This window comes from Camelina sativa, chromosome 20 (genome assembly GCF_000633955.1).
Source record: "Camelina sativa cultivar DH55 chromosome 20, Cs, whole genome shotgun sequence".
Lineage (NCBI taxonomy): Eukaryota > Viridiplantae > Streptophyta > Magnoliopsida > Brassicales > Brassicaceae > Camelina > Camelina sativa.
The window spans coordinates 1,842,759-1,863,171 of record NC_025704.1 but is presented as its reverse complement, the minus strand read 5'-3'; the positions used below and the strand labels follow the sequence as shown (position 1 = coordinate 1,863,171).

At 38.4% G+C, this 20,413-nt stretch overlaps 6 protein-coding genes across 6 annotated transcripts; 4 read left to right on the top strand and 2 right to left on the bottom strand.

Annotated features, from left to right (window-relative positions):
* On the top strand, positions 3,996 to 4,982 carry LOC104768669 (transcription factor DIVARICATA-like; the record flags this gene model as incomplete). Its single annotated transcript, XM_010492694.2, is given in 2 exon segments — positions 3,996 to 4,318; positions 4,432 to 4,982. Coding segments are annotated over 2 exon segments (651 nt in total). The 3' UTR covers positions 4,763 to 4,982.
* On the bottom strand, positions 4,968 to 6,293 carry LOC109131106. The gene is made up of 3 exons (XM_019241620.1): positions 6,045 to 6,293; positions 5,373 to 5,453; positions 4,968 to 5,183 (listed from the first exon to the last, which is right to left on the bottom strand). Exons 1-3 carry the CDS (start codon positions 6,222 to 6,224, stop codon positions 5,160 to 5,162), a joined length of 285 nt encoding a protein of 94 aa, XP_019097165.1. The 5' UTR covers positions 6,225 to 6,293; the 3' UTR covers positions 4,968 to 5,159.
* On the top strand, positions 6,852 to 9,750 carry LOC104768668 (ACT domain-containing protein ACR12). The gene is made up of 10 exons (XM_010492693.2): positions 6,852 to 7,174; positions 7,541 to 7,601; positions 7,881 to 8,003; positions 8,176 to 8,270; positions 8,622 to 8,706; positions 8,817 to 8,876; positions 9,036 to 9,091; positions 9,191 to 9,296; positions 9,382 to 9,450; positions 9,534 to 9,750. The coding sequence occupies exons 1-10, from the start codon at positions 6,987 to 6,989 to the stop codon at positions 9,594 to 9,596; spliced, it is 906 nt and encodes a 301-aa protein (XP_010490995.1). The 5' UTR covers positions 6,852 to 6,986; the 3' UTR covers positions 9,597 to 9,750.
* LOC104768666 (probable disease resistance protein At5g04720) lies at positions 9,952 to 13,233 on the bottom strand. The gene is made up of 5 exons (XM_010492692.2): positions 12,413 to 13,233; positions 11,853 to 12,223; positions 11,420 to 11,775; positions 11,126 to 11,331; positions 9,952 to 11,028 (listed from the first exon to the last, which is right to left on the bottom strand). The coding sequence occupies exons 1-5, from the start codon at positions 13,095 to 13,097 to the stop codon at positions 10,199 to 10,201; spliced, it is 2,448 nt and encodes an 815-aa protein (XP_010490994.1). The 5' UTR covers positions 13,098 to 13,233; the 3' UTR covers positions 9,952 to 10,198.
* LOC104768665 (probable aspartyl aminopeptidase) lies at positions 13,486 to 16,688 on the top strand. Its single transcript, XM_010492691.2, has 9 exons — positions 13,486 to 13,783; positions 13,881 to 14,016; positions 14,184 to 14,456; positions 14,589 to 14,736; positions 14,976 to 15,215; positions 15,401 to 15,533; positions 15,669 to 15,850; positions 16,055 to 16,167; positions 16,262 to 16,688. The coding sequence occupies exons 1-9, from the start codon at positions 13,525 to 13,527 to the stop codon at positions 16,368 to 16,370; spliced, it is 1,593 nt and encodes a 530-aa protein (XP_010490993.1). The 5' UTR covers positions 13,486 to 13,524; the 3' UTR covers positions 16,371 to 16,688.
* LOC104768662 lies at positions 16,938 to 19,853 on the top strand. Its single transcript, XM_010492681.1, has 7 exons — positions 16,938 to 17,178; positions 17,320 to 17,811; positions 17,897 to 18,049; positions 18,146 to 18,205; positions 18,293 to 18,337; positions 18,441 to 18,871; positions 18,946 to 19,853. The coding sequence occupies exons 1-7, from the start codon at positions 16,965 to 16,967 to the stop codon at positions 19,555 to 19,557; spliced, it is 2,007 nt and encodes a 668-aa protein (XP_010490983.1). The 5' UTR covers positions 16,938 to 16,964; the 3' UTR covers positions 19,558 to 19,853.

The following is a 20,413-nucleotide window of genomic DNA, read 5'->3' as shown; positions in this document are numbered from 1 at the left end:
CCGTGGACTCTCTGATCCTCTCGCAGGAGAAAGAGTCCCAAGCGATCTGTCCCTGGCTACAGAACCTCGAAAAGAACTCCGCAAACGTAGGGCAAAGCAATCCGCATTCGAAGTGGTCTGAAAAGGAAACAGTTAAAAGTGAGACTAAGAAACAAAATTACACTCGAGCTGGACCTAGTAGGAAACGCTAGTCTACCAATTTTCGAGGTCCACTTCGAAACGAACGAGCTCGTGCGATGGCCGAAAGTGAGCTCGTTGACCGGGAAGAAGAAATAAGATTTCCTCCATTTCTCGTCTTTCTCAGGCAGGTCGTCGAAGACCTTCAGTCCGGAGAGCGGGCTCACGTAGAGTGTACCCTTAGTGCGACCCGTCTTCACGGTGTATACCTGGAGGAAGTCCGCCAGTGATAGCTGGTAATTGAATTCTTCCCCCAGGGTTTGCAAGCACATAATGGTCCGAACGAAGTTCGGGCACATTTGGGGGAGAGCGAAGCCCAGTTCGAACATCATCTTAACAATGAGTTCGGGAAGGGGAAACGACAGACCACACGCGGAGAAGAAAATCTCGAACGCGCAGCAGTATCCCGGAGGAGGGTTCTCCAGGGACTCATGGGATTCCGGGAATCTGAGTTCAATCTCAGACGAAATCCCGGTGGAGCCTCTAACCTCAGCCAGGTTCGCCGCCGAGAGAATTGACGGCGGATGAGGGCCAAAAGTGCCTGGAATCAGGGGTTTTTTGGGTTTACCAGACGAGGATTTCGGAGGAGACATTCTTTTCTGGGAAATTAGTGAAGAACGAAGGAAGAGCAAAGGTTTTTTCCGATGAAAGTAGAGAGATTTACGGGAGAAAAAAGAGAAAATCTAAGAGCATAAAAACATAAACACGATTGAGGATTAAGGGTGAGAGAGAAGTCGAGAGTTACCTTTATACACGGCAACAGAAAGCAATGATTGCCTGGGGAAGTGAAAGGTCTCGCACCGTTTCTTTTCTCTCTTATAACCAACACGCCACCTAGTGGGCCCCGAGGCTTGTTCTGGAAGGCAAATCCCATCATTACCTCGATCAAATCGTGGAGATATGGGGAAATATTCGGTTTCCCGAAATTGATCGCTTGAAGGTCAAAAGTCCCCCGAACTGTTCAGCTCGGGAGACTTGGGGGGCAACTGTTGTACCCACGATCTGCCATCTCGGGTAATAGGCAAGAGGGCCTAGGCCGGGCTTGTTTAATGGGCCAAAAGCATGTTATTCATCGGCCCATCAGGCCCGGAGAAAGAAAGATAGCGTGGAGACGTTTCATGCTGGTCAGCTCGCAGCTCGGACCCGGTCAAAGATTCCTGCATTCAAGAGGATTAATTAGTCCGTGCAAATCGTGCCCTATTAATTGTACATTAATTGAGTAATTAATTGGTCGGTATAAATATGTAAGGGGGGTGTCACTTGTAAGGGATCCAATAATTTTTCCAGAAACAGCAATACAAATTCAAATTCTCAAACTCTTTCAATTTAGTTCGGAACTGTTCTACAGCGATAAACTCCTCCGCATTTAAATCACTTCGGAAGGAGAAGCTCATTCTCAGTTCTCATAGTGTGTTAAACCTTTCTTTTTCTTTTAAACAAGTAAACTGCGTGTGAAGAAGAAACAAGTACAGCTAAAGTACTAAAATATTAGTTGAAGTTCCATTGTTTTCTTTAGTTAATTTGTTGAAGGTCGTTGAGAATATATATAGTTTAAAAAAAGTACAAGGGAGATCTACGGATAAGATAAGACAAACTCGAGTGTTATATCTTATCATAATAATACGTATAAAAAATCAAACAGTTACAAACAAACAGTTGTTAATGTAACAAGAAAATACTTCTATCCATTTTACAATCCATGCTAGTAAAATTATTAAATACTAGTATAATTAGGTACTAACCCGTGGAAAATCACGGGCTAAATTTTTTTGATGAAAAATTATAATAAATTATTTTGTTATTTTGTTATTATGTTATTTATAATGATTTGTGATAAAAATTCAGTTTGCTTATATTATAATTTTTTATTTTAAAAATATTTATTAAAAACCTGTCAATAAAATATTTGTATGTGCCATATAATAAATAAAATTATTTAAACATTTGTCAATTAAAGGCAATTCTTGTTATAGTTGTGAAGTAGGTAAAAAAATATAACTAATATGTAAAAAAGAGCAATTACATATAGCTAGCGAATATTATGAAAAACTTTTTTGAAAACAACATTATTGTTTTTTTCGCTCGTTTTCCTTTCTTGTCTATAAAAATTTTAACCTATGGTAAATTTTTTTTTGATAAAGTTTATAATTGTAGTTTTTATTTAATTAGATTTTTAAAATCTTAGCTGTTAATTTTTTATATACAAATTAGTTTTATTCTAATAGATTTTATCTTCTTTTCTACAATTAATTTTATTTAATGTGTCCCTGATTTTCTTTTTTAATTAATTATATTTATTTCATTAATTAATTAATCTAAAATAAGTTTTTCTTATGGCAATTGAAAGTAATTTTTTACATATTTTAATGCTAGTTTCATATTTGTACTTCTCAATTAATATAGTAGGATTACAATCCAAACTTTATTTTTTTAATTTAAGTATAAACTTCGTTTAAACAAGGCATGAAAGTGCTATAAATATTGAATAGCATTCTGAATTAATGATGAACTAATTTAAGTAAACTCGTTTAAACAAGGCATAAAAGTGATATAAATATTAAATACTCCCTCTGTATCATAATAGATGATTTTCTAAAAAAAAAAATTGTATCACAAAGATTGATTTTCTGTATTTTTTTACTAATTAATGCTAAGAAATTGTAGTTTTCAAGAATCATTGATTGAGAATTTAATTTTTAATGAATTACTATTGGTTGATAGTTATGAAAATATATTTTTATAAATAAAAATGTATTTATACCTAAACATTCAATGTTTTTCTTAATTTCTGTGAAACTCCTAAAACATCATCTATTTTGATACAGAGGGAGTATTAAATATTAAATATATTTGCAGTGCAAACTTTTGACAAAAATTAATTTAAGTAAACTCGTTTAAACAAGGCATGAAAGTGTTTAAACAAGGCATGAAAGTGCTATGGATATTGAATAGCATTCTGAATTAATGATGGACGTGAGTTTTGGAGCTTTTAATGAATGGTCACCACTACACTTCGGACTTGGGATTAAAAACAGTTGAGAATTTGATTTTGACTTAATGATCCAACTGTCAAAAACATTATAGTCAAACTTTGCGGTACAGAATTTCACATCAAACGTTTGAACAATCACTTTTTTTTTTTTTTTTTCATCACGAGAAGATGAAAATAACTTTTTACTAGTAAGTATGACTAAAAAATTATAAGGGAAATCACAGGGATAACCATAACTATTACGAAAGTGAAGTTAGGGGTTGTAGTACAAAAATAGTGACAAGGAGATGTAGACAGTACTGTGTGATTGAATCGAGAATGTGATTGAATCGAGAATGTGAATCCTAAAGACAAGTCTTTCTAGATTGATTGCTTTTTTCGTATTTTTAGGCGGTTAGTTGTTTTTTTTCCCTTCAATATCTACGTGTTCCAATATTATTGGAAAAATTAAGTGGCATTTGCTTATTATAAAAAAGAAATGAAAAAAATAACTGTAACAAACTCGAAGCAAAAATTCAGTAAGTCAGGTCAGGTGTAACCCTAAAATTAAAAAAAATTAAAATTAAAAAGAGAAAAAAAAGAGAGAGAGAGACAAAAGAAGACATCCCAATTGCAGAAGAAACCGTGTTGAAGTTGGTCTCTGAGCTGCTTCTTCCTTCCTTATATTTCATTTTTAATTTTCCAGCTCTTCTTTTATAAAAATCCTTCACACACCCAAAAAAAAAAAAGGAACAGAATCCGTATAAATTCTCCAACCGGTTCTTCCAACAAATTTCAGGTTCTTGTTTTTGTAAAAAATCATCACATCAACAGAGCGGTTATATATAATATGGCGTCGAGTCAGTGGACAAGGTCGGAGGATAAGATGTTTGAGCAAGCTTTGGTTCTTTTCCCTGAAGGATCTCCTAATCGGTGGGAGAGAATCGCTGATCAGCTTCACAAATCTGCTGGTGAAGTTAAGGAGCATTACGAGGCTTTGGTTCATGATGTCTTTGAGATTGATGCTGGTCGTGTTGATGTCCCTGATTACATGGATGACTCCGCCGCCGCCTCGGCTGGTTGGGACTCTGCTGGTCAGATCTCTTTCGGCTCTAAACATGCTGATAGTGAACGGAAAAGAGGAACTCCTTGGACTGAGAACGAACACAAGTATGTCTTTTTTGTTTTTATCAATCAATTTTTGAAAAAATTAGGGTTTTGAGAATTTAGGAATTCAATTTGCTAAATTTAGGTGATTGATTACATTTAATCTTATGGTGCAGATTGTTTCTGATTGGATTAAAGAGATATGGTAAGGGAGATTGGAGAAGCATCTCGAGGAACGTTGTGGTTACGAGGACGCCGACGCAAGTCGCGAGTCACGCACAGAAGTATTTTCTGAGACAGAACTCGGTTAAGAAGGAGAGGAAAAGGTCGAGCATACATGACATCACGACGGTTGACACTAACTTGGCTATGCCTGGGTCTAACATGGACTGGACTGGACAGCACGGGAGTCCTGTTCAGGCACCGCAGCAGCAACAGATTATGTCTGAGTTTGGTCAGCAATTGACTACTCCTGGTCATTTTGAGGATTTCGGTTTTCGGATGTGAAGTTAAAGGGGAAAGAAGAAATTGTGATGGGGGTTTAGTTTTTAATAGGGGGTTTTACTCATTTTATGTGAATAGGAAAGAAGAAGAACATAGGATTGGGTAATTTTCTTTATACAGATGATCATGATGCTGAAAGAATAAAAATTATGTATAGGGGAAGCTTTTTGTAAACACAGATATGTTTGGTATTTTGAATCAATGCATATGGTTGGTTTCTTCAGTTATTATTATAAAACTTGATTTCTTAGAACACACAAACAAACATACATCAGCAAGGTTGAAATCTCTGTACAAGTACATAATCTCATACACAAGAGAGGACAAAGGTCAAAAGGCATTATTATTTTTCGCTACCGCTTGCCTTATGACCGGATTCTGCATACTGCAAGTGATGAACTCATGGCTTGCTTCCCTCAGGTTTCTGCACAAGAGAGTGAAAGCAAACAAATCAATGAACAGGTTCATTTGCTGTGTTCAGCTAGATTTTCGTTTATTGTGAAATTAAAACCAAAATCAGGTCTAGAAATCCCCTTCTGACTACAAGACATGTCGTAAAACTGAAGACTTGATTTGAAAAGTACCGATGGTAGTTGATGGTATGAAAGTTTACCTTGTCTGCACTTCCTTTCTCATTAGCTGACTTCTGTTGCTCGAGTTTTTTCTTCCTCTCCTGTATCTCCTTCTCCATTTTCTACAACAAAAAGGGTCGAATTCTTAAATAATTGAGTTTTGAATTAGAAGAGAAATAGCTTCATAATCAAGACTACCCCCCCAAATAAAATACATCAACATCAATAGTCACGGCCAATTCTTCTTAGGCTGAGTAATGCAAGTGGAGTAGTCTATCCCTATAGATGCAAGTAAGTCTATCACTCTTAACTATGAGCTCAACCTCAAACCAAAAAGGAACAAAACAACCTATAGAGATTAGAGATTGCTAAAAAAAATGTCAACAACACACACAGTTCTTCTCCTTTCTTCAACAAAGATCACAGCAACATAACTTCAATTCTTTCCCTCTGTATGAACTAATGCGCCTTGAAAAACTAATCCATCTATAGATCAATAACCACGACTGTGCAATTCAATAGACAACAATTGGATCCAATTGTATGATAAGAATAAGCATCGTTCGGATCTTAGCAGTCTTTTCTCATAAACTTAAAAAAAATCAGTGCTTAACGCCATTTCCCAATAAGTAACAGAAACAAACTCTGATAGCATCTATATACAGAGATCATGATTCATGAGATGGAAAAGGTCGAAGGTGAAGAAGAAGAACCTGGATGTACATGCTCTCTTTCGCGCGTTCCTCTTCGCTGAGCACACGACCTGTGTCGTCGCTGAAGCAACGAATCGCTGTTCCTCGAGTCGATTCCACCGAGCGCGATCCTCCAATCTGACTCTCCCCCAAGGATCGAGCCAACCTAAGCTTTGTGATCGCAGAGCGAGCCGCCGACATTTTGCTAATCCGTGTGAAGATTTCTCGAAATCGTTACTTTTTTTTTTGGTAGAAAATGTCTTTAGAGTGAAACGAGGCAGTTGGGCAGATAGATTGCCAGATTCGGAGTAGCCGGGTTCAGTCCGGGTCCGGGACGGGCATAGAGGTTACACGGCCCAATAGCCCAATAGTAACCAAATAACTTATTATTTGGTTTAATGGGCCAATAAGCTACGGCATTCTCCAGGCTCATCTTCGAGATTCTTTTTTTTTAAGAACTCTTTCCTTTTTTGAGTCAACGAACAACAATCTCAGGCCAATAATTGCAATACAGCATCTGTTTTACATTAGGATGTTAAATTGGTTTATAAAATATCTGCAAACAAGTCGGATTGGCTTGGAGGAGAAAAGAATAGTTTAAAAAGAGAAAGATATTTGGTAGAAGTTTGAACGTCAGCAACCAAATTTATGCGTCTAAATTCGTCTCACTAATACATTATTTTATAGTAACAATTTGCAAGTTTTTAATTAATTACTTGTAGAAACCATATTAGGAAAAAAATAAAAATAAAAGCTTTTAGTTGATGTACAGGTGGAGCATCTCGGTAGTGACGTCACACATCAGCAGATTCAGCACACCATCATCTCTTTGTTAACACAAAACGCCAATTTTATCGCCATCTTTTATAGATTTCGGTGCTCTCTCTTCTCTCTCTCTCTGACTTCGGAGGAGAAAGAAAAAGAAAAAAAAAGAAGGAAAAAAAATTCTTGTTTCAAACTTCAATGGCGTTCTCGAGTTCTATCGTCTTCTCTGTAACTCATTCATCTTCTTCGTTAGCTTCGCGTCCTTCTTCTGTGATCAGCAAGCAGATTCCGTTTCCCGCTCAAATTGCTTCTCCAGATCTATCATCTGCTTTGTTCGATGATCGTCGCAAGTTCGTCGGAGGTGTAATGTCTCTCTTGACAAAGAGGTTAGTTACTGCGTATTTCATATATATCGTTTCTCTCAGATCTTTCCGTTAAGTTTACTAGAGATTCGCAGTGTTCTTTGCTCACTCTGATAACTCGATTTTAGTAATCTTTGCTTGGTTGATTCTACTATAATCGTTGCTCTGTATGTGCTCGAACGATTTGGTAAACGGAACTTATACTAGATTCTCGTTCGGAGTAGTTGGATTTGTAGTTATGATTCTTGAACAGATTAGATTAAATTTCGATTAACAGATTAGAGTTCTTTACGGTATGCGATACATGTTTCTCTATGAACTGATTGCAAATTCTTGTTTGTATGAGTTATCTGAGGTTGTTGATCCGTGCTTGTTTGTTTTGATATGCAGTATAAGAAACCGTGTATATGCGTCGATTAACAGCATTGATGCCACTACTCCATCTTATCCGGTCAGTAACTTTGCCTCAGTCTTTTTTTTGTTTCATCGCTATTAAACTATTGATGTTTCTTGGATCTATACATCTGGCTACCAAGGACTTACATGTATACACACGCAGAAGCTCAGCAACTAAATGTGGAGAGTATACGGATATGTGTTGATGATATGTATACTATTTGATATTGTGAATTTGATTTTCTCATGTTTTAATAGGGAAAAGGGTCTCTCCGTATGAGTTTTGTGTTGACGTGTGCTTTGAGATGACATTTGCTGGAAAATTTGATCGCAGAAATCAGAAGATGATGACGATGTCGTTCCAATGCCAATGGTTATGATAGACCAGGATGCTGACCCTGAAGCTACCATTGTACAACTCAGTTTTGGAAATCGTCTTGGGGCTCTCATTGACACTGTGAGCGGTTCTATTTCCTGTTTTGGTTTTATGTTCTATCTTTATCTATGTGACAATTGCTTTAGCTATTCTTGATCTACTGGAGCATTTTTAATATCAGTATCAGATTATCACCGAATTTTGTAGAAACTTGCCTTGTTCTCGGCTTATAGATCATTGTTGTGTTTGGCAGATGAGGTCGCTGAAAGACTTGGGATTGGATGTTGTCAAAGGAACTGTCTCAACTGAAGGATCTGTTAAGCAGACCAAATTTTCTATAACAAAACTGTAAGAAGGGTTCTTCTTTATCTCTTTGCTTTAGATGATTTTCTATCACTTAATGACCTCTCGCTTGTTCAATAGGATGCACAAGTTTGTCAGGATCCACTTTGTGTTTATCGTTATGAGATTCCCTTAAAAATTTAGTATCAAATTATGCTAGTATAGGATTCTGCAGTTGTCCTCTGAAGTTCATGATTGACTTTGGGATATACTATTCCTCTGAAGGATTCTCTTAAAATAGATATTTAGCTGGAGACAAGTGAATCTGATCAAATATTGGTGCTGTGTGCAATTATCATCTTCAGCTACCTGTATCCAGTTATCAAAGTTGCCTGAATTGACTCTCTTTTTGATCAGAGACACTGGTCGGAAAGTGGAAGATCCTGACTTGTTGGAACAAATCCGATTAACGATCATCAACAATCTCTTGAAATACCATCCGGTCTGCTTCAGTTTTCTTTATCTCTTTACCTTAATCACCATAACATCCAAAGAGGCCTGCATGCAGCTGTTGTATATTTTGTTCAACATTGCCTTTTGTTTGTTTTGCAGGAATGTAGTGAGCAACTTGCTATGGGTGAGACCTTTGGAATAAAGGCTCCAGAAAAGAAGGTAATGTTTACTCTGCTTGTTGGATGATGCTTATGTGTCCTGTAATTTATACATAACTATATTCTTATGGCTAAATAAGATGTAAGATGTGTGCAGTAGTATTTAAAGAACTTTATTTTTCTGATGCCTAAATTCTGTTTTTGATTCATTTGGTGACAGATTGATGTCGATATTGCGACACACATTCATGTGAAAGAAGACGGACCAAAGAGGAGGTATGTATTCACTATACAGTACATCACAATATGTCACATTTCAAAGTAGCCCTGAAGAGATAGTTTACATGATCCTCATCGTTTTCCTGTTTTCTCTAGCCTGCTTGTTATAGAGACAGCAGACAGGCCAGGTCTTGTAGTAGAGATGATCAAAGTAATGGCTGATATCAACATAGACGTGGAATCCGCAGAGATAGACACAGAAGTACTCAAAACTCTTAAAACCTCCATATGTACATAGAGTGTGTGATTCCATTCTATAATAGTAACGTTTACATTGTCTCTCTCAGGGATTGGTTGCGAAGGACAAGTTTCACGTTAGCTACCAAGGGCAAGCACTGAACAGATCTTTGTCACAGGTGTGTTTTTTTGTTTCTGGTACTTTGTACTTTAAACCTTAAAAAGAGAAGAGGTATAAAAAGAATCAATTTCTCTCCTGCAGGTTTTGGTGAACTGTCTGCGTTACTTCCTGAGAAGGCCTGAAACTGACATTGACAGCTATTAATAAGCTTTTGTTTGCTCCAAACAGAAACTGATCTTTCTCCTTTATCTGTGCGATCTATCAAGTCTTGTGTTTTGAATATGATGTGGAAACTCTTAATACTATACTGAACCATTGGGGCTAAAGAATAAAGATGGTTTGGTTCTTCTTTCACTGAGCTATATAAGCTGTTCCTTTTGGTACACTACAGATAATGGTTTCAATATCCTGAGATCTCTGAACATCGACATCTACTAATAATAAGCTTTTGCTGGCACCAAACAAAAAAACTCAAGTTTTTCAATCATAGGTTTTATAGACAATTTATGAAAAGAATTTGTTTAAAATGAATGGAAAATTAATTGTTTAGAATCAATAATAGGTTGTAAGGAAAAGAGTTTCTCATCAAAATGACCATTTCCTGGAAAGTATTACTACAAATGTAGATTACAATCTTTCACTGAAAGAGCACATGGAGAATTTAAGACAAACGGTAAAGGAGGAAAGAAGATAGCAACGAGACTCTTGAGTGCGTTAACGGAATATATACAAAATTTGCTACAGATTAGCAATTAATTCTTATAATACAGCATGCTTCTAAAAGCTCAGAGAGAGAATCAAAGAACTTACTCGTCGAGCCAATCCAGGCTGAAAGACTTTTCAGCGGCTTCAACACGAAGTCCTGGAACCGCCTTCTCGACCTCTTCCCACATCGACAAAGCATCGCTATCGCATATAACATGGCGTAGAGAACTCAGTGAAACAGCAGAGCTCGGTATGCTCAATAAGCTGCAGTCTCTCATGTCAATCTTCTCAAGTGTCCTTACCTTCCCTATCTCTTCCGGAAGAGAATATAGGCTGACACATTGAGAGATGTCAACGTACTTAAGTCTTGGCAGCTCACAGATTTCTACTGGCAGAGATTTCAGCTCCGGGCAAGCATATAGCCTCAGAAGTTGGAGGGCTTTTAGCTTACTAAGGTGCTTTGGCAACTCCTTGATGCGGGGACAATTTGTTATGCTGATGGAGTTGAGTGAAGTGATTCCACAGATGGTGGAAGGTAGTTCTACAAGATCACCACAATGATCTATTGTGAGATCAGACAGTTTTGGGAAGATTTGGGCAATGTCTACTTGAGTCTGAACAAAACTATTGTTGAGCTTGCACAGGATGAGAGACAGCTTGTGGAGGTTTTTCAAGGGAACCGTACTGCTAAAGAGTTCAGGGACATGAACCCTCTCAAGCCAAAGACTCCTTAGATTGGCCATATTGGTAAAGATGGAGAAGTCATGTAGACGCGCAGAAGACATACCGTTGTTGATAATCACGAGCGCCCTAAGCCTGCCCATCCTAGCAATGAAAGGAGGCAATACATACTTTTCAGAGGAAAAGTTTAATATCAACACTTCAGCCTTAGGGAGTTCCATGTCAAACCAATCCATCTCAGTCATTTCTTCTGTAAAGTAAGAACAGAAGTCCATATCAATACTTCATGTTTTCTAGTGACAAACCGAAATAATTTATTAGAAGATCGTTGTGTAACGGATTCTTACCTGTGTGAATGGAAACTACCCGGGCATTGTAGGGCTCATCATTGCTCCTCTCCCATTCTCTGGGAAGCCCTGACTCTCTTTTTGGCATCAGTAACCGCTCTCGTCTATTCACTATCCCACGATTGCTTAGACGAAGTGCTACATCTCTTAGCACATCGTGCTGCGTGACAAATATGTCATAGTAGCTGGTGTACATAGCGCCAAACCTGCAAAATTAGTAAAGACGATCAAAACATAGAACCGTAGAAAAGGCTACAAGAAAAGAGATCATAAAGAGTTCTATAGCAATAATACCTTGGATCTTTCACGAGAGTAAGAAGATTCCTGTTTGCTAAATCAACAACAACAGCAAAAGCACTTGTGTCCTCGAGATCATGCAACTCGACCAACACGTTTATGAGAACATCAAGAGGGATCTTCTTGTCTTCAGGGAAAGCACCGAGTTCCAAGAAACAGTCTCTGGTTTTAAGGTCGAGATTTTCTAGACTTGCTTCTATTTGAGCAAACACTCTACTCTCATGAGTTTCATCAGCAGGTTCACCCTTAGATAACCTCGTCACTGCACCTTCCCAATATTTTTCAGATTGGTTTTTCAATGAAGCACCAACAACTTTCAGAGACAAAGGTAGACCTTTACACTCCCCAACAACCTACCAAATAGAGTCAATATATGAGTAATCCAAAGTAGAAAAAATACTACTACTAGGCATGTAGTCAGACCCATTACCTGCTGGACCAAACTTTTGCTGAATCCTGGAGGGACTGATTTCTGGTTGAAAGCAGATAGACAGAACAGAGACAATGCTTCATCTTTATTTAGTAACTCTACATCATAGGTGGCTCTAGTACCCGCGAGTTTAGACCTTGAGACCACAAGAGTTGAAGTTCCAGGAATATTAAACATCAGCTGGTCCAGAGATTCCCTTGTCCAAACATCATCAAGGATCACTAACTTCCTTGTTTGACCAGTCGATTCCGGATGAGCAACACCAGAGCCAGCATCATAGCCAGTCAAAAATCCCCAAATAAGCGATCTCAGCTCCTCAACATTTGGAGATTGTGATACAATCAGAAACAAAACCATGTTCCCAAAGTGGCCTGTAAAAGCAGCAAACAAGCACCTTTTAGTTTAGTGTCCAATATCAAGAACTCAACTCATCTACTCAACAACAATTCACTTGAGATTACATAATCGAACATACATATGGAAATATGACATCAAGCAAACACCACAAACTAATACTGCAATAGAGGTTACTAAAACAGAGACATGATAATCTTATTTACCTCGAATCTCCTCGTCCCGCTCAATCTCTCTAGCAAGAGTGGTTTTCCCAGAACCACTCATCCCTGAGATGCCAACAAGTCGTGCTTCATCACTAGATCTAAACAACAACTCCTTCACCTTCCTCTTTCCCAATTCCAACCCTGCTCCCAAATTTTGGAAACCACCATCATCATCATCAGTCACCACCGTAGCGTCGGCCATCTTAAACACCTCACGCATAGATTCACTTCCCCTGATCTTCATAGAACCAAGCTTCTCATGCAAGCTATCGCAATTCCTATCAATACGATCCAAACGCACCTCAGCATCGGCACGAAGGTGATGAACGTCAGCGAGAATATGAAGAGGCAAGCCCTGGATGAATCTGGAGATCTTCTTCTGGAGATCCTCCATCTTCTTGACATGGTAAATCTGTCTCACCATGTTCCAACGGTGACATTTAAGAACCTTATCGGTTAGCTTCTTGCACTTGACTAAAGTCTCCGAGAACATACGCAACTGAACCTGACGATGCTCACTGACCTCCACGCCGCTGTAGAGGATCTCCGTTATGGTTGGTTGAACGTCTTGGATCATGGTTGCGAGGCTTTTAGCGATGCTTCTACACCTGAAGGCTTTGTCAGATACAGCGAAGAGCTGCTTCACGAGCTCTGTTACAACTTCGCCACCGAGAAGTTCCGCCATGTCTAGGCCAATTGAGAGAGAGAGATGAGTGGAGAAGCAATAAGCAAAGAAGCGTAGTGAAGTAAGTAAAAGAGACAACGTTGGTACCACAACCACCCACTACTCATCAATGAAGCTTCGTAGGAACTTGCCTTTTTAAGTCTCCGGAGACTTTGCACAATAGAGAATGACTTTGTAAGCAAAAGAGGAAGAAGAAGCCAAAACTACGCCACGTCATCATCTCAATTTCCACATTCAATTATTAATTAATGGATTATCCTGTTCTTTTTTTTTTTTTGATATTTATTACTTTGTTGCGTTAAAACGGTGAAAAGGTAAAAGTAAAATAAAATAATTAACCGCGCCGGTGGAAAGGGGTAAAAAAGGCAGAGTAAAGAGATTAGAGACGACGGGACCTCATCTTCAGAATCCGGGAGGCAGTTTTTTAATGGCGGCCACCGTAGCTCGTCTTCCACTAACCCATTCACTTCCCTCCAAATTCAATCCTTCTTTTGTCTTGCCTTCATCTCTCTCTTTTCCTACTTATATCCATCGCTCTCCCTTTCTTCGCTCCTTCTCCTCCGTCTCTCCAATCCTCTGCTCTTCCCAAAGTGATTCGAGATCGTTTGGGAGTGATTCTAATGGTTCTATTGTCGGGGATCTTCTGGATTATCTCAATGAGTCCTGGACGCAGTTTCACGCCACTGGTAAATTTGTAATCCAGTTCAAAGTTCGTTTCTTTTTGGTATTCAAGTGAAGTGACGGCTCTGATTGATCTTTTTTTCTTTTCTTTTTGGCTTGCAGCTGAGGCAAAGAGACAGCTTTTGGATGCTGGGTTTGATCTTCTCAGTGAAAACGAGGATTGGAAGCTGAAACCTGGTGGCCGTTACTTCTTTACACGAAACATGTCCTGTTTGGTTGCTTTTGCTGTCGGGAAAGAGTGAGTTTTTCGATTCATCTTCATTAGTAGAGTAGTGAATCCTGGAACTAGGTCATGCGTCAATAGTTTGATGGGTTCTTCTTCACACAAAAAAATCCTTTTTTTTTGCTTTTTAGATTCCTTATTTGTTGGGTTCAGGAAACCTATATCTGTTTCTCACTTTGTAGGTATGTTTCTGGTAATGGTTTTCATGCCATAGCTGCTCACACCGATAGCCCGTGTCTTAAACTTAAGCCGAAGTCTGCTTCATCCAAGTCTGGTTATCTGATGGTGAATGTTCAGACTTATGGAGGTGGTTTGTGGCACACATGGTTTGATCGAGACTTGAGTGTTGCCGGGAGAGCAATTGTGAGAGCTAGTGATGGCTCGTTTGTTCACAGGCTTGTTAAAGTGAAAAGGCCATTACTTAGAGTGCCTACTTTGGCCATTCATCTTGATCGGTAAACTTCTTTTACGGGGTTTTTTTTTTTCTAGTTGAGTTTTAGAGTTAATTCATTTGCTATCAAGTGGAAGTATACTAGTTTTGAAGCTCTCTTATACTGTGTTTTTTTTGTTATTCTTGTATTGTTTAGCACAGTGAATAGTGAAGGATTTAAACCAAATTTGGAGACCCAGCTTGTTCCACTACTGGCAACGAAACCAGATGAATCCTCAGCTGAGTTGAAGGAAAAAAATGTATCTTCTTCCTCCAAAGATGCGCATCATCCATTACTCATGCAGGTATGACATAATTAGGTTAGTCACAAGATTCATTCCTCTGCATTGTTTCTTAACGTGCACCGTGTTTCTAAGATATTAGATCATGAGAATAGAAATGAGAAATTTAAAGTTTACTGTTGCTAAATTTTTCTATAAATACCAGCATTTTGAGTTCATCATTATCAATTTCTCTGAATTTCTGATGTTGGTGGTAACTGTAAAATCCGCAAATATCTCAAAGCTTCCTGATCTTGTTGCAGATTTTGTCAGATGACCTGGATTGTAAGGTTGAGGATATAGTGAGTCTTGAGTTAAATATCTGTGACACCCAACCTAGCTGCCTGGGAGGAGCAAACAATGAATTCATATTCTCCGGAAGACTAGATAATCTTGCATCAAGTTTCTGTGCTTTGAGAGCTCTCATTGATTCATGTGAATCATCTGAAAGCCTTTCCACTGAACATGATATCCGGATGATAGCTTTATTTGACAACGAGGAGGTACCTTTTTCCTATAAGATATTGATACTTATTAGGTTGCTTCAAATCGAGGAACTTATTAGCAGCACTTTTGTCCTGAAATTGGTTGAATAAAAGAGGACTTGCATTTAACCTTCCATAACCTTTTTTCAAACGTCTGAGCCTTTTTTGTATAAATTCATCTTGAAAGTGTTTTGTTTCAATAGGTAGGTTCAGATTCATGTCAAGGTGCAGGGGCGCCCACTATGTTTCAAGCAATGAGACGGATTGTGAGTTCCTTAGGCAATAATCAGGCCACTGAGTGTACATTTGACCGTGCTATCCGGAAATCTTTTCTTGGTAAACACTTTCTACTTTTCCAGTTATTTATTTGTATGTAGTCTCTTGGATTTTTGTAAGGCAGTGGTAAAAAGTTTTGTATGTTTTTCTCTCTCTTAGTTACTGAAACTTGTGTATGTGTTCTTGTGGTTGCAGTGTCTGCAGACATGGCGCATGGAGTGCACCCCAACTTTGCAGACAAACATGAAGAGAACCACCGTCCTCAACTACACAAGGGTCTGGTTATCAAACATAACGCAAATCAACGCTATGCAACCAGTGGAATCACTTCTTTTCTTTTCAAAGAAGTAGCAAAACTCCATGATCTTCCAATTCAGGTTTGGTGTTCTTCTTAATGTTAAGTCCCGATAGTATGTATAGAACATTTAGAGAAAAATTTACGGTTCTGTCTTCATCAGCCTTCTGTTCAGATGTTGAAAGCGATTTGTCTGCGGTTCTTAGGATTTACACATAATAGATCTTCTAAGCAACCCATATTTGAGAATAGTATACAGCCAATTAAACTTTTGCTACTTCTGCAGGAGTTTGTGGTGAGAAATGATATGGGATGTGGCTCAACAATAGGGCCTATATTGGCTTCAGGAGTTGGGATTCGAACCGTTGATTGTGGCATACCTCAGCTTTCTATGCATAGGTATGCCAATTTTTAACAACTCTTTCTCATGTTTCCAAATCAGATTACGTTAGACTCAGCTTCTGGTTTTTGGAACATGTTACTTGTGATACAGTGTGAGAGAAATTTGTGGAACAGACGATATAGACATTGCGTACAGACATTTCAAGGCGTTTTATCAATCTTTCTCAAGCGTAGACAGGAAGCTCGTTGTTGATGATTAACTTCTCCGGATATTAATCTCTTGGCAACAAATTCGTGTGCTATATATGACGCTTTGTCCAGGCTCCAAGATCTTAAGACATGGTGAGAATGTTAAGCTAGTTGCTTCTGTCCAGCCTCACAACAAGTACAGAACCTGAATTTGAATAGAGAAGGGAGAGAAATGTGTCTGTATTTTCGGTAAATCTCTTTAGCAAAACTGCACAAGTTATTTTCGGTAATTTTGTCACTATTTATTCGGTTTCTTGATTGTCTTGTTTTAGAAACATATATAAACCGAAATTGGAAAATAATCTTCTAGGTTAGATTCCGGTTTGAAACTTGACAGATAAACTTAGTTTTAAACCTTTTAATTTTCTCACCAACAGAAACGCTTTACAAATAAAATAAAGAGTAACAAAGCAAAGGATATATTCTTATGTAAGATCAATATTCAAAGAAAAGGATATAAAAACATCAAAGATTGTATGTTACCGTTATGCCTTGCATATACCTACGGACAACGACATATCTATATATCCTCCTATTACATCTAGTTGTAAATTGTTTATTTTCTATATATTTGTTAGGGTTGGTCTAATTAAGAAAAATATAATATGTCAATGAGTTCTAATTACTTAGATGCAACTTTGAAGGAAACATTTCGGAGGAGCCCTTTCAAATTCGCTAATACAAAGGTTCCTCATGCTGGCCTAGGCGACAGTAGTATCTCCCCTATAAAAGAAGTTCCTGAAGAAGAAGTTCTAAATGATCCCGTCAATATCCAGATTCCGTTCATCGAATCAGCTCTCTCCGCATCTCGGCTTCGCGGTAAGAATTCTCATACCATTCTCAATTTCGAACGTCAGGGTACTAGGGTATATTATTTACATTGTATATTTAGATAACCTTTAGGTGATCATATACATAGCACTGAATTATTAGCATAGCCTGATCTTGTTGTTTATGTAGGAAGGAATACGAACGTATATTATGAGTATATACAATTAAGTCAAGGAATAAGCCAAGGTCGTGTAGAAGTGGTGAAGGACTTCTTGAACGGTCATCCGGACGCAGTGGACGAATGGATAAACCTTTACGAGACACCATTGTTAAAGGCTTGCGCCTGTGGGAAACCCGAGATTGTTAAAGAGCTTTTGCGTCGTATGACACCTGAACAGATGCTTCCCAAGATGAGCCAAAACGCTTCGTACCACACGCCTCTCACTGTCGTTGCGGTTAGTGGAAACATGGAGATTGCTGAAGCTTTAGTTGCTAAGAACCCTAAGCTGCTAGAGATTCCTGGAATCAATGGGCAGATTCCAGTTGTGGTGGCGGTTGAGAACACGCAGATGGAGATGGCTCGCTATCTTTACACCAGAACTCCGGTTCAAGTTTTACTTGAAGATGATGGATATCACGCTTCCTTGCTCTTTCTTAATGCAATCTTCTATAAAATGCTCGGTAAGCTGTTTCTTGGATCTCAAGCAACCCACGTTTTAGGCGGTTTGATGATGGTTTCTTGATTTGTTTTTCTTCATACAATTAGACATCGCGTTGGATCTGTTCAACATGAGCAGACGCTTAGCCGTCACAAAACACTTGCAAATCGAGTCGATCCCCATCATTGTCTTGGCTTCAAAGCCAGATCTTTTTCCCGGTGGCTGCTATCTCGGACCATTGACACGTTTCATCTACTCTTGTCTGTACTAATCTATAAAACCTCATCGTTACAAAGATCAATCATTTTTTTTATTCTCCTTTGATCCAACTCATCTGTCCTTCTCTCACTTGCTAGGGATACAAGTAAAGCTGCCAACTCTTCCAGAGCCTTCTCGTTCAAACAAAGATCATCAGAGTAAGTTACTTCCCTAAACATCAGCTTCATCTAAAGTCTCTATATTCCTCTGAAGTAAGTGAGAGAATTTCAAACTTTTTTTGCTAGATACTCTGATGAGGAAACTGCTCAAAGTCCTCTCCAAATGGACCGGTAAGTATTAAGTTATCGTCAGCTCAGCAAATGGACCGATAAGTATCTAGGTTTTCAATAAAATTCACATGAAATTGAAATCTTGATTGACTGATGTTTTCAGGAATAGATGAAGTGTACCGACTTAAGGTCATGCATCTACAAGCCAAGAAGCTTCTACGGGGAATATCCGAAGAAACATTGGCCTTGGGATTGAAGGAACGTTCCGAGACAGTGGATGAGGCTTTACTCTTTGCAGTAAGGTATGGGAATGTGGATTTCTTGGTGGAGATGATAAAGAACAACTCTGAGCTTCTATGGTCCACGAGAACAAGCTCAAGCAGTACTCTGTTTCTCTTGGCCGTCGAGTTCAGACAAGAGAAGGTGTTTAGTCTCCTTTACGGTCTGGACGACAGGAAGTACTTGTTGCTCGCCGACAAGGACTGTGACGGCAATGGTGTGCTTCATCTCGCCGGCTTTCCTTCTCCTCCTTCCAAGCTCTCTACTGTCGTTGGCGCACCTTTGCAGATGCAACGCGAGTTACAATGGTTCAAGGTTTGCCCTGTTTCTCTCATATCCAAAACAGAGGAAAACAGAGTTCTAAAAAAAATCTAGCCTTTACAATGTAGGAAGTGGAGAGAATCGCACCGGAGATCGAGAAGGAGAGAGTAAACACAGAAGAGCAAACACCGATCGAAATATTCACAAAGGAGCATCAGTCACTGCGAGAAGAAGCCGAGAAATGGATGAAAGATACGGCTATGTCTTGCAGCTTAGTCGCGGCTCTCATCGTAACGGTCACCTTCGCGGCGGTCTTCACCGTCCCTGGTGGCACTGACGAAAATACAAAAGGTAAACCCTTCCACCTACATGACCGGCATTTCATTACCTTCGTGGTCTCCGATTTGATCTCCTGCTTCGCCTCTTGCACCTCCGTCCTCATCTTCCTCGGGATACTCACCGCAAGATACTCCTTCGACGATTTCTTGGTCTCGCTTCCGACAAAGATGATTGCCGGACTTTCGATACTGTTCGTCTCTATCGCAGCGATGCTTATGGCGTTCTCGTCGGCGCTATTCACGATGATGGATAAAGAGAAATGGATCGTTGCTCCGACGATCCTTTTGGCTTGTTCACCGGCGCTACTGTTTGTTCTGCTTCAGTATCCTCTCCTCAAGGAGATGATTTTCTCGACCTACGGCAAAGGAATCTTCGACAGAAACATGAAATGTTGGGCCTAACTTAAGACATTGATGGGCCTGAGTTAAAACATTTATGGGCCTAACTTAAAACATTGACCGGTCCACCAAAGATTATGGCATATATATGATATATGATACATATTAATGTGTGTATAGCGAAATTAGAGTTTTGGATATTCCGATTAGAGACTTCCAATGATATAGAGAGAACATGAATCCAACATATTCATGCTTGTCGTGGTCATCAGGTATCCGAGGATATTCAACCTCTAATACGGCCTAGAAAATCCCCTAACTTTAAAAACTAAAAATCAAATACATTACAAATATGTAAGGTCGATACAAATACAGTTATATCAAAATATTTTCTAAATTATGAAATTAAAGTTTCAATAGAGTTATTGCTGTATCATTACTATAGTTCTATCACTAGGTTATAAAGCAAAAAATAAGTAAAATATAAGTAAAAAATAAGCAAAATATAAGAAATATATAATTAAGATCATATATCCACCAAAGTAATTAAAAGTTCTCTCAAGTTGTTTGAGAAACTCTTTTGAAAGACTCTCATAATTAAATATTATTCTTTATTTTGTGTTTAATTGTTTCTTTTCTAAATAAAAGAGATTATGGTGATAGATTGTCACTATTTATAACGACAGACCCATGTGAAGAGCAAGGAGGTCATCTGATCTTAGTTAAATATTTAAAATTAAATTTGTAGTCTTGTTTCAAATGAATTTTTTGGCACAAATTGGTTAAAGTTTATTGATCCCTTCAAATCCATCCTGTTTCTTTTAATTTTTTAAAAAATTCTAGTCGTTTTACACTGTTTAATTTTTATTTTAATGATAACAACAGAAAACCCTTATAATTTATATAAAAAACATTAAAT

What these genes read in the sequence shown, in the direction of transcription:
- LOC109131106 (XM_019241620.1), bottom strand. Translation starts at nt 6,224, where the DNA reads ATGTCGGCGGCTCGCTCTGCGATCACAAAGCTTAGGTTGGCTCGATCC. An exon ending in AAGAGAGCATGTACATCCAG is followed by an intron (nt 5,454 to 6,044) that starts GTTCTTCTTCTT and finishes TTTTTGTTGTAG; the next exon opens with AAAATGGAGAAGGAGATACA. An exon ending in AGAAAGGAAGTGCAGACAAG is followed by an intron (nt 5,184 to 5,372) that starts GTAAACTTTCAT and finishes TCTCTTGTGCAG; the next exon opens with AAACCTGAGGGAAGCAAGCC.
- LOC104768668 (XM_010492693.2), top strand. Translation starts at nt 6,987, where the DNA reads ATGGCGTTCTCGAGTTCTATCGTCTTCTCTGTAACTCATTCATCTTCT. An exon ending in ATGTCTCTCTTGACAAAGAG is followed by an intron (nt 7,175 to 7,540) that starts GTTAGTTACTGC and finishes TTTGATATGCAG; the next exon opens with TATAAGAAACCGTGTATATG. An exon ending in CCACTACTCCATCTTATCCG is followed by an intron (nt 7,602 to 7,880) that starts GTCAGTAACTTT and finishes ATTTGATCGCAG; the next exon opens with AAATCAGAAGATGATGACGA.
- LOC104768666 (XM_010492692.2), bottom strand. Translation starts at nt 13,097, where the DNA reads ATGGCGGAACTTCTCGGTGGCGAAGTTGTAACAGAGCTCGTGAAGCAG. An exon ending in GCGGGACGAGGAGATTCGAG is followed by an intron (nt 12,224 to 12,412) that starts GTAAATAAGATT and finishes CTGCTTTTACAG; the next exon opens with GCCACTTTGGGAACATGGTT. An exon ending in GGTAGTTTCCATTCACACAG is followed by an intron (nt 11,029 to 11,125) that starts GTAAGAATCCGT and finishes CTTACTTTACAG; the next exon opens with AAGAAATGACTGAGATGGAT.
- LOC104768665 (XM_010492691.2), top strand. Translation starts at nt 13,525, where the DNA reads ATGGCGGCCACCGTAGCTCGTCTTCCACTAACCCATTCACTTCCCTCC. An exon ending in ATCATCCATTACTCATGCAG is followed by an intron (nt 14,737 to 14,975) that starts GTATGACATAAT and finishes ATCTTGTTGCAG; the next exon opens with ATTTTGTCAGATGACCTGGA. An exon ending in TCCATGATCTTCCAATTCAG is followed by an intron (nt 15,851 to 16,054) that starts GTTTGGTGTTCT and finishes CTACTTCTGCAG; the next exon opens with GAGTTTGTGGTGAGAAATGA.
- LOC104768662 (XM_010492681.1), top strand. Translation starts at nt 16,965, where the DNA reads ATGTCAATGAGTTCTAATTACTTAGATGCAACTTTGAAGGAAACATTT. An exon ending in CTCCGCATCTCGGCTTCGCG is followed by an intron (nt 17,179 to 17,319) that starts GTAAGAATTCTC and finishes TTGTTTATGTAG; the next exon opens with GAAGGAATACGAACGTATAT. An exon ending in TTCAAACAAAGATCATCAGA is followed by an intron (nt 18,206 to 18,292) that starts GTAAGTTACTTC and finishes TTTTTTTGCTAG; the next exon opens with ATACTCTGATGAGGAAACTG.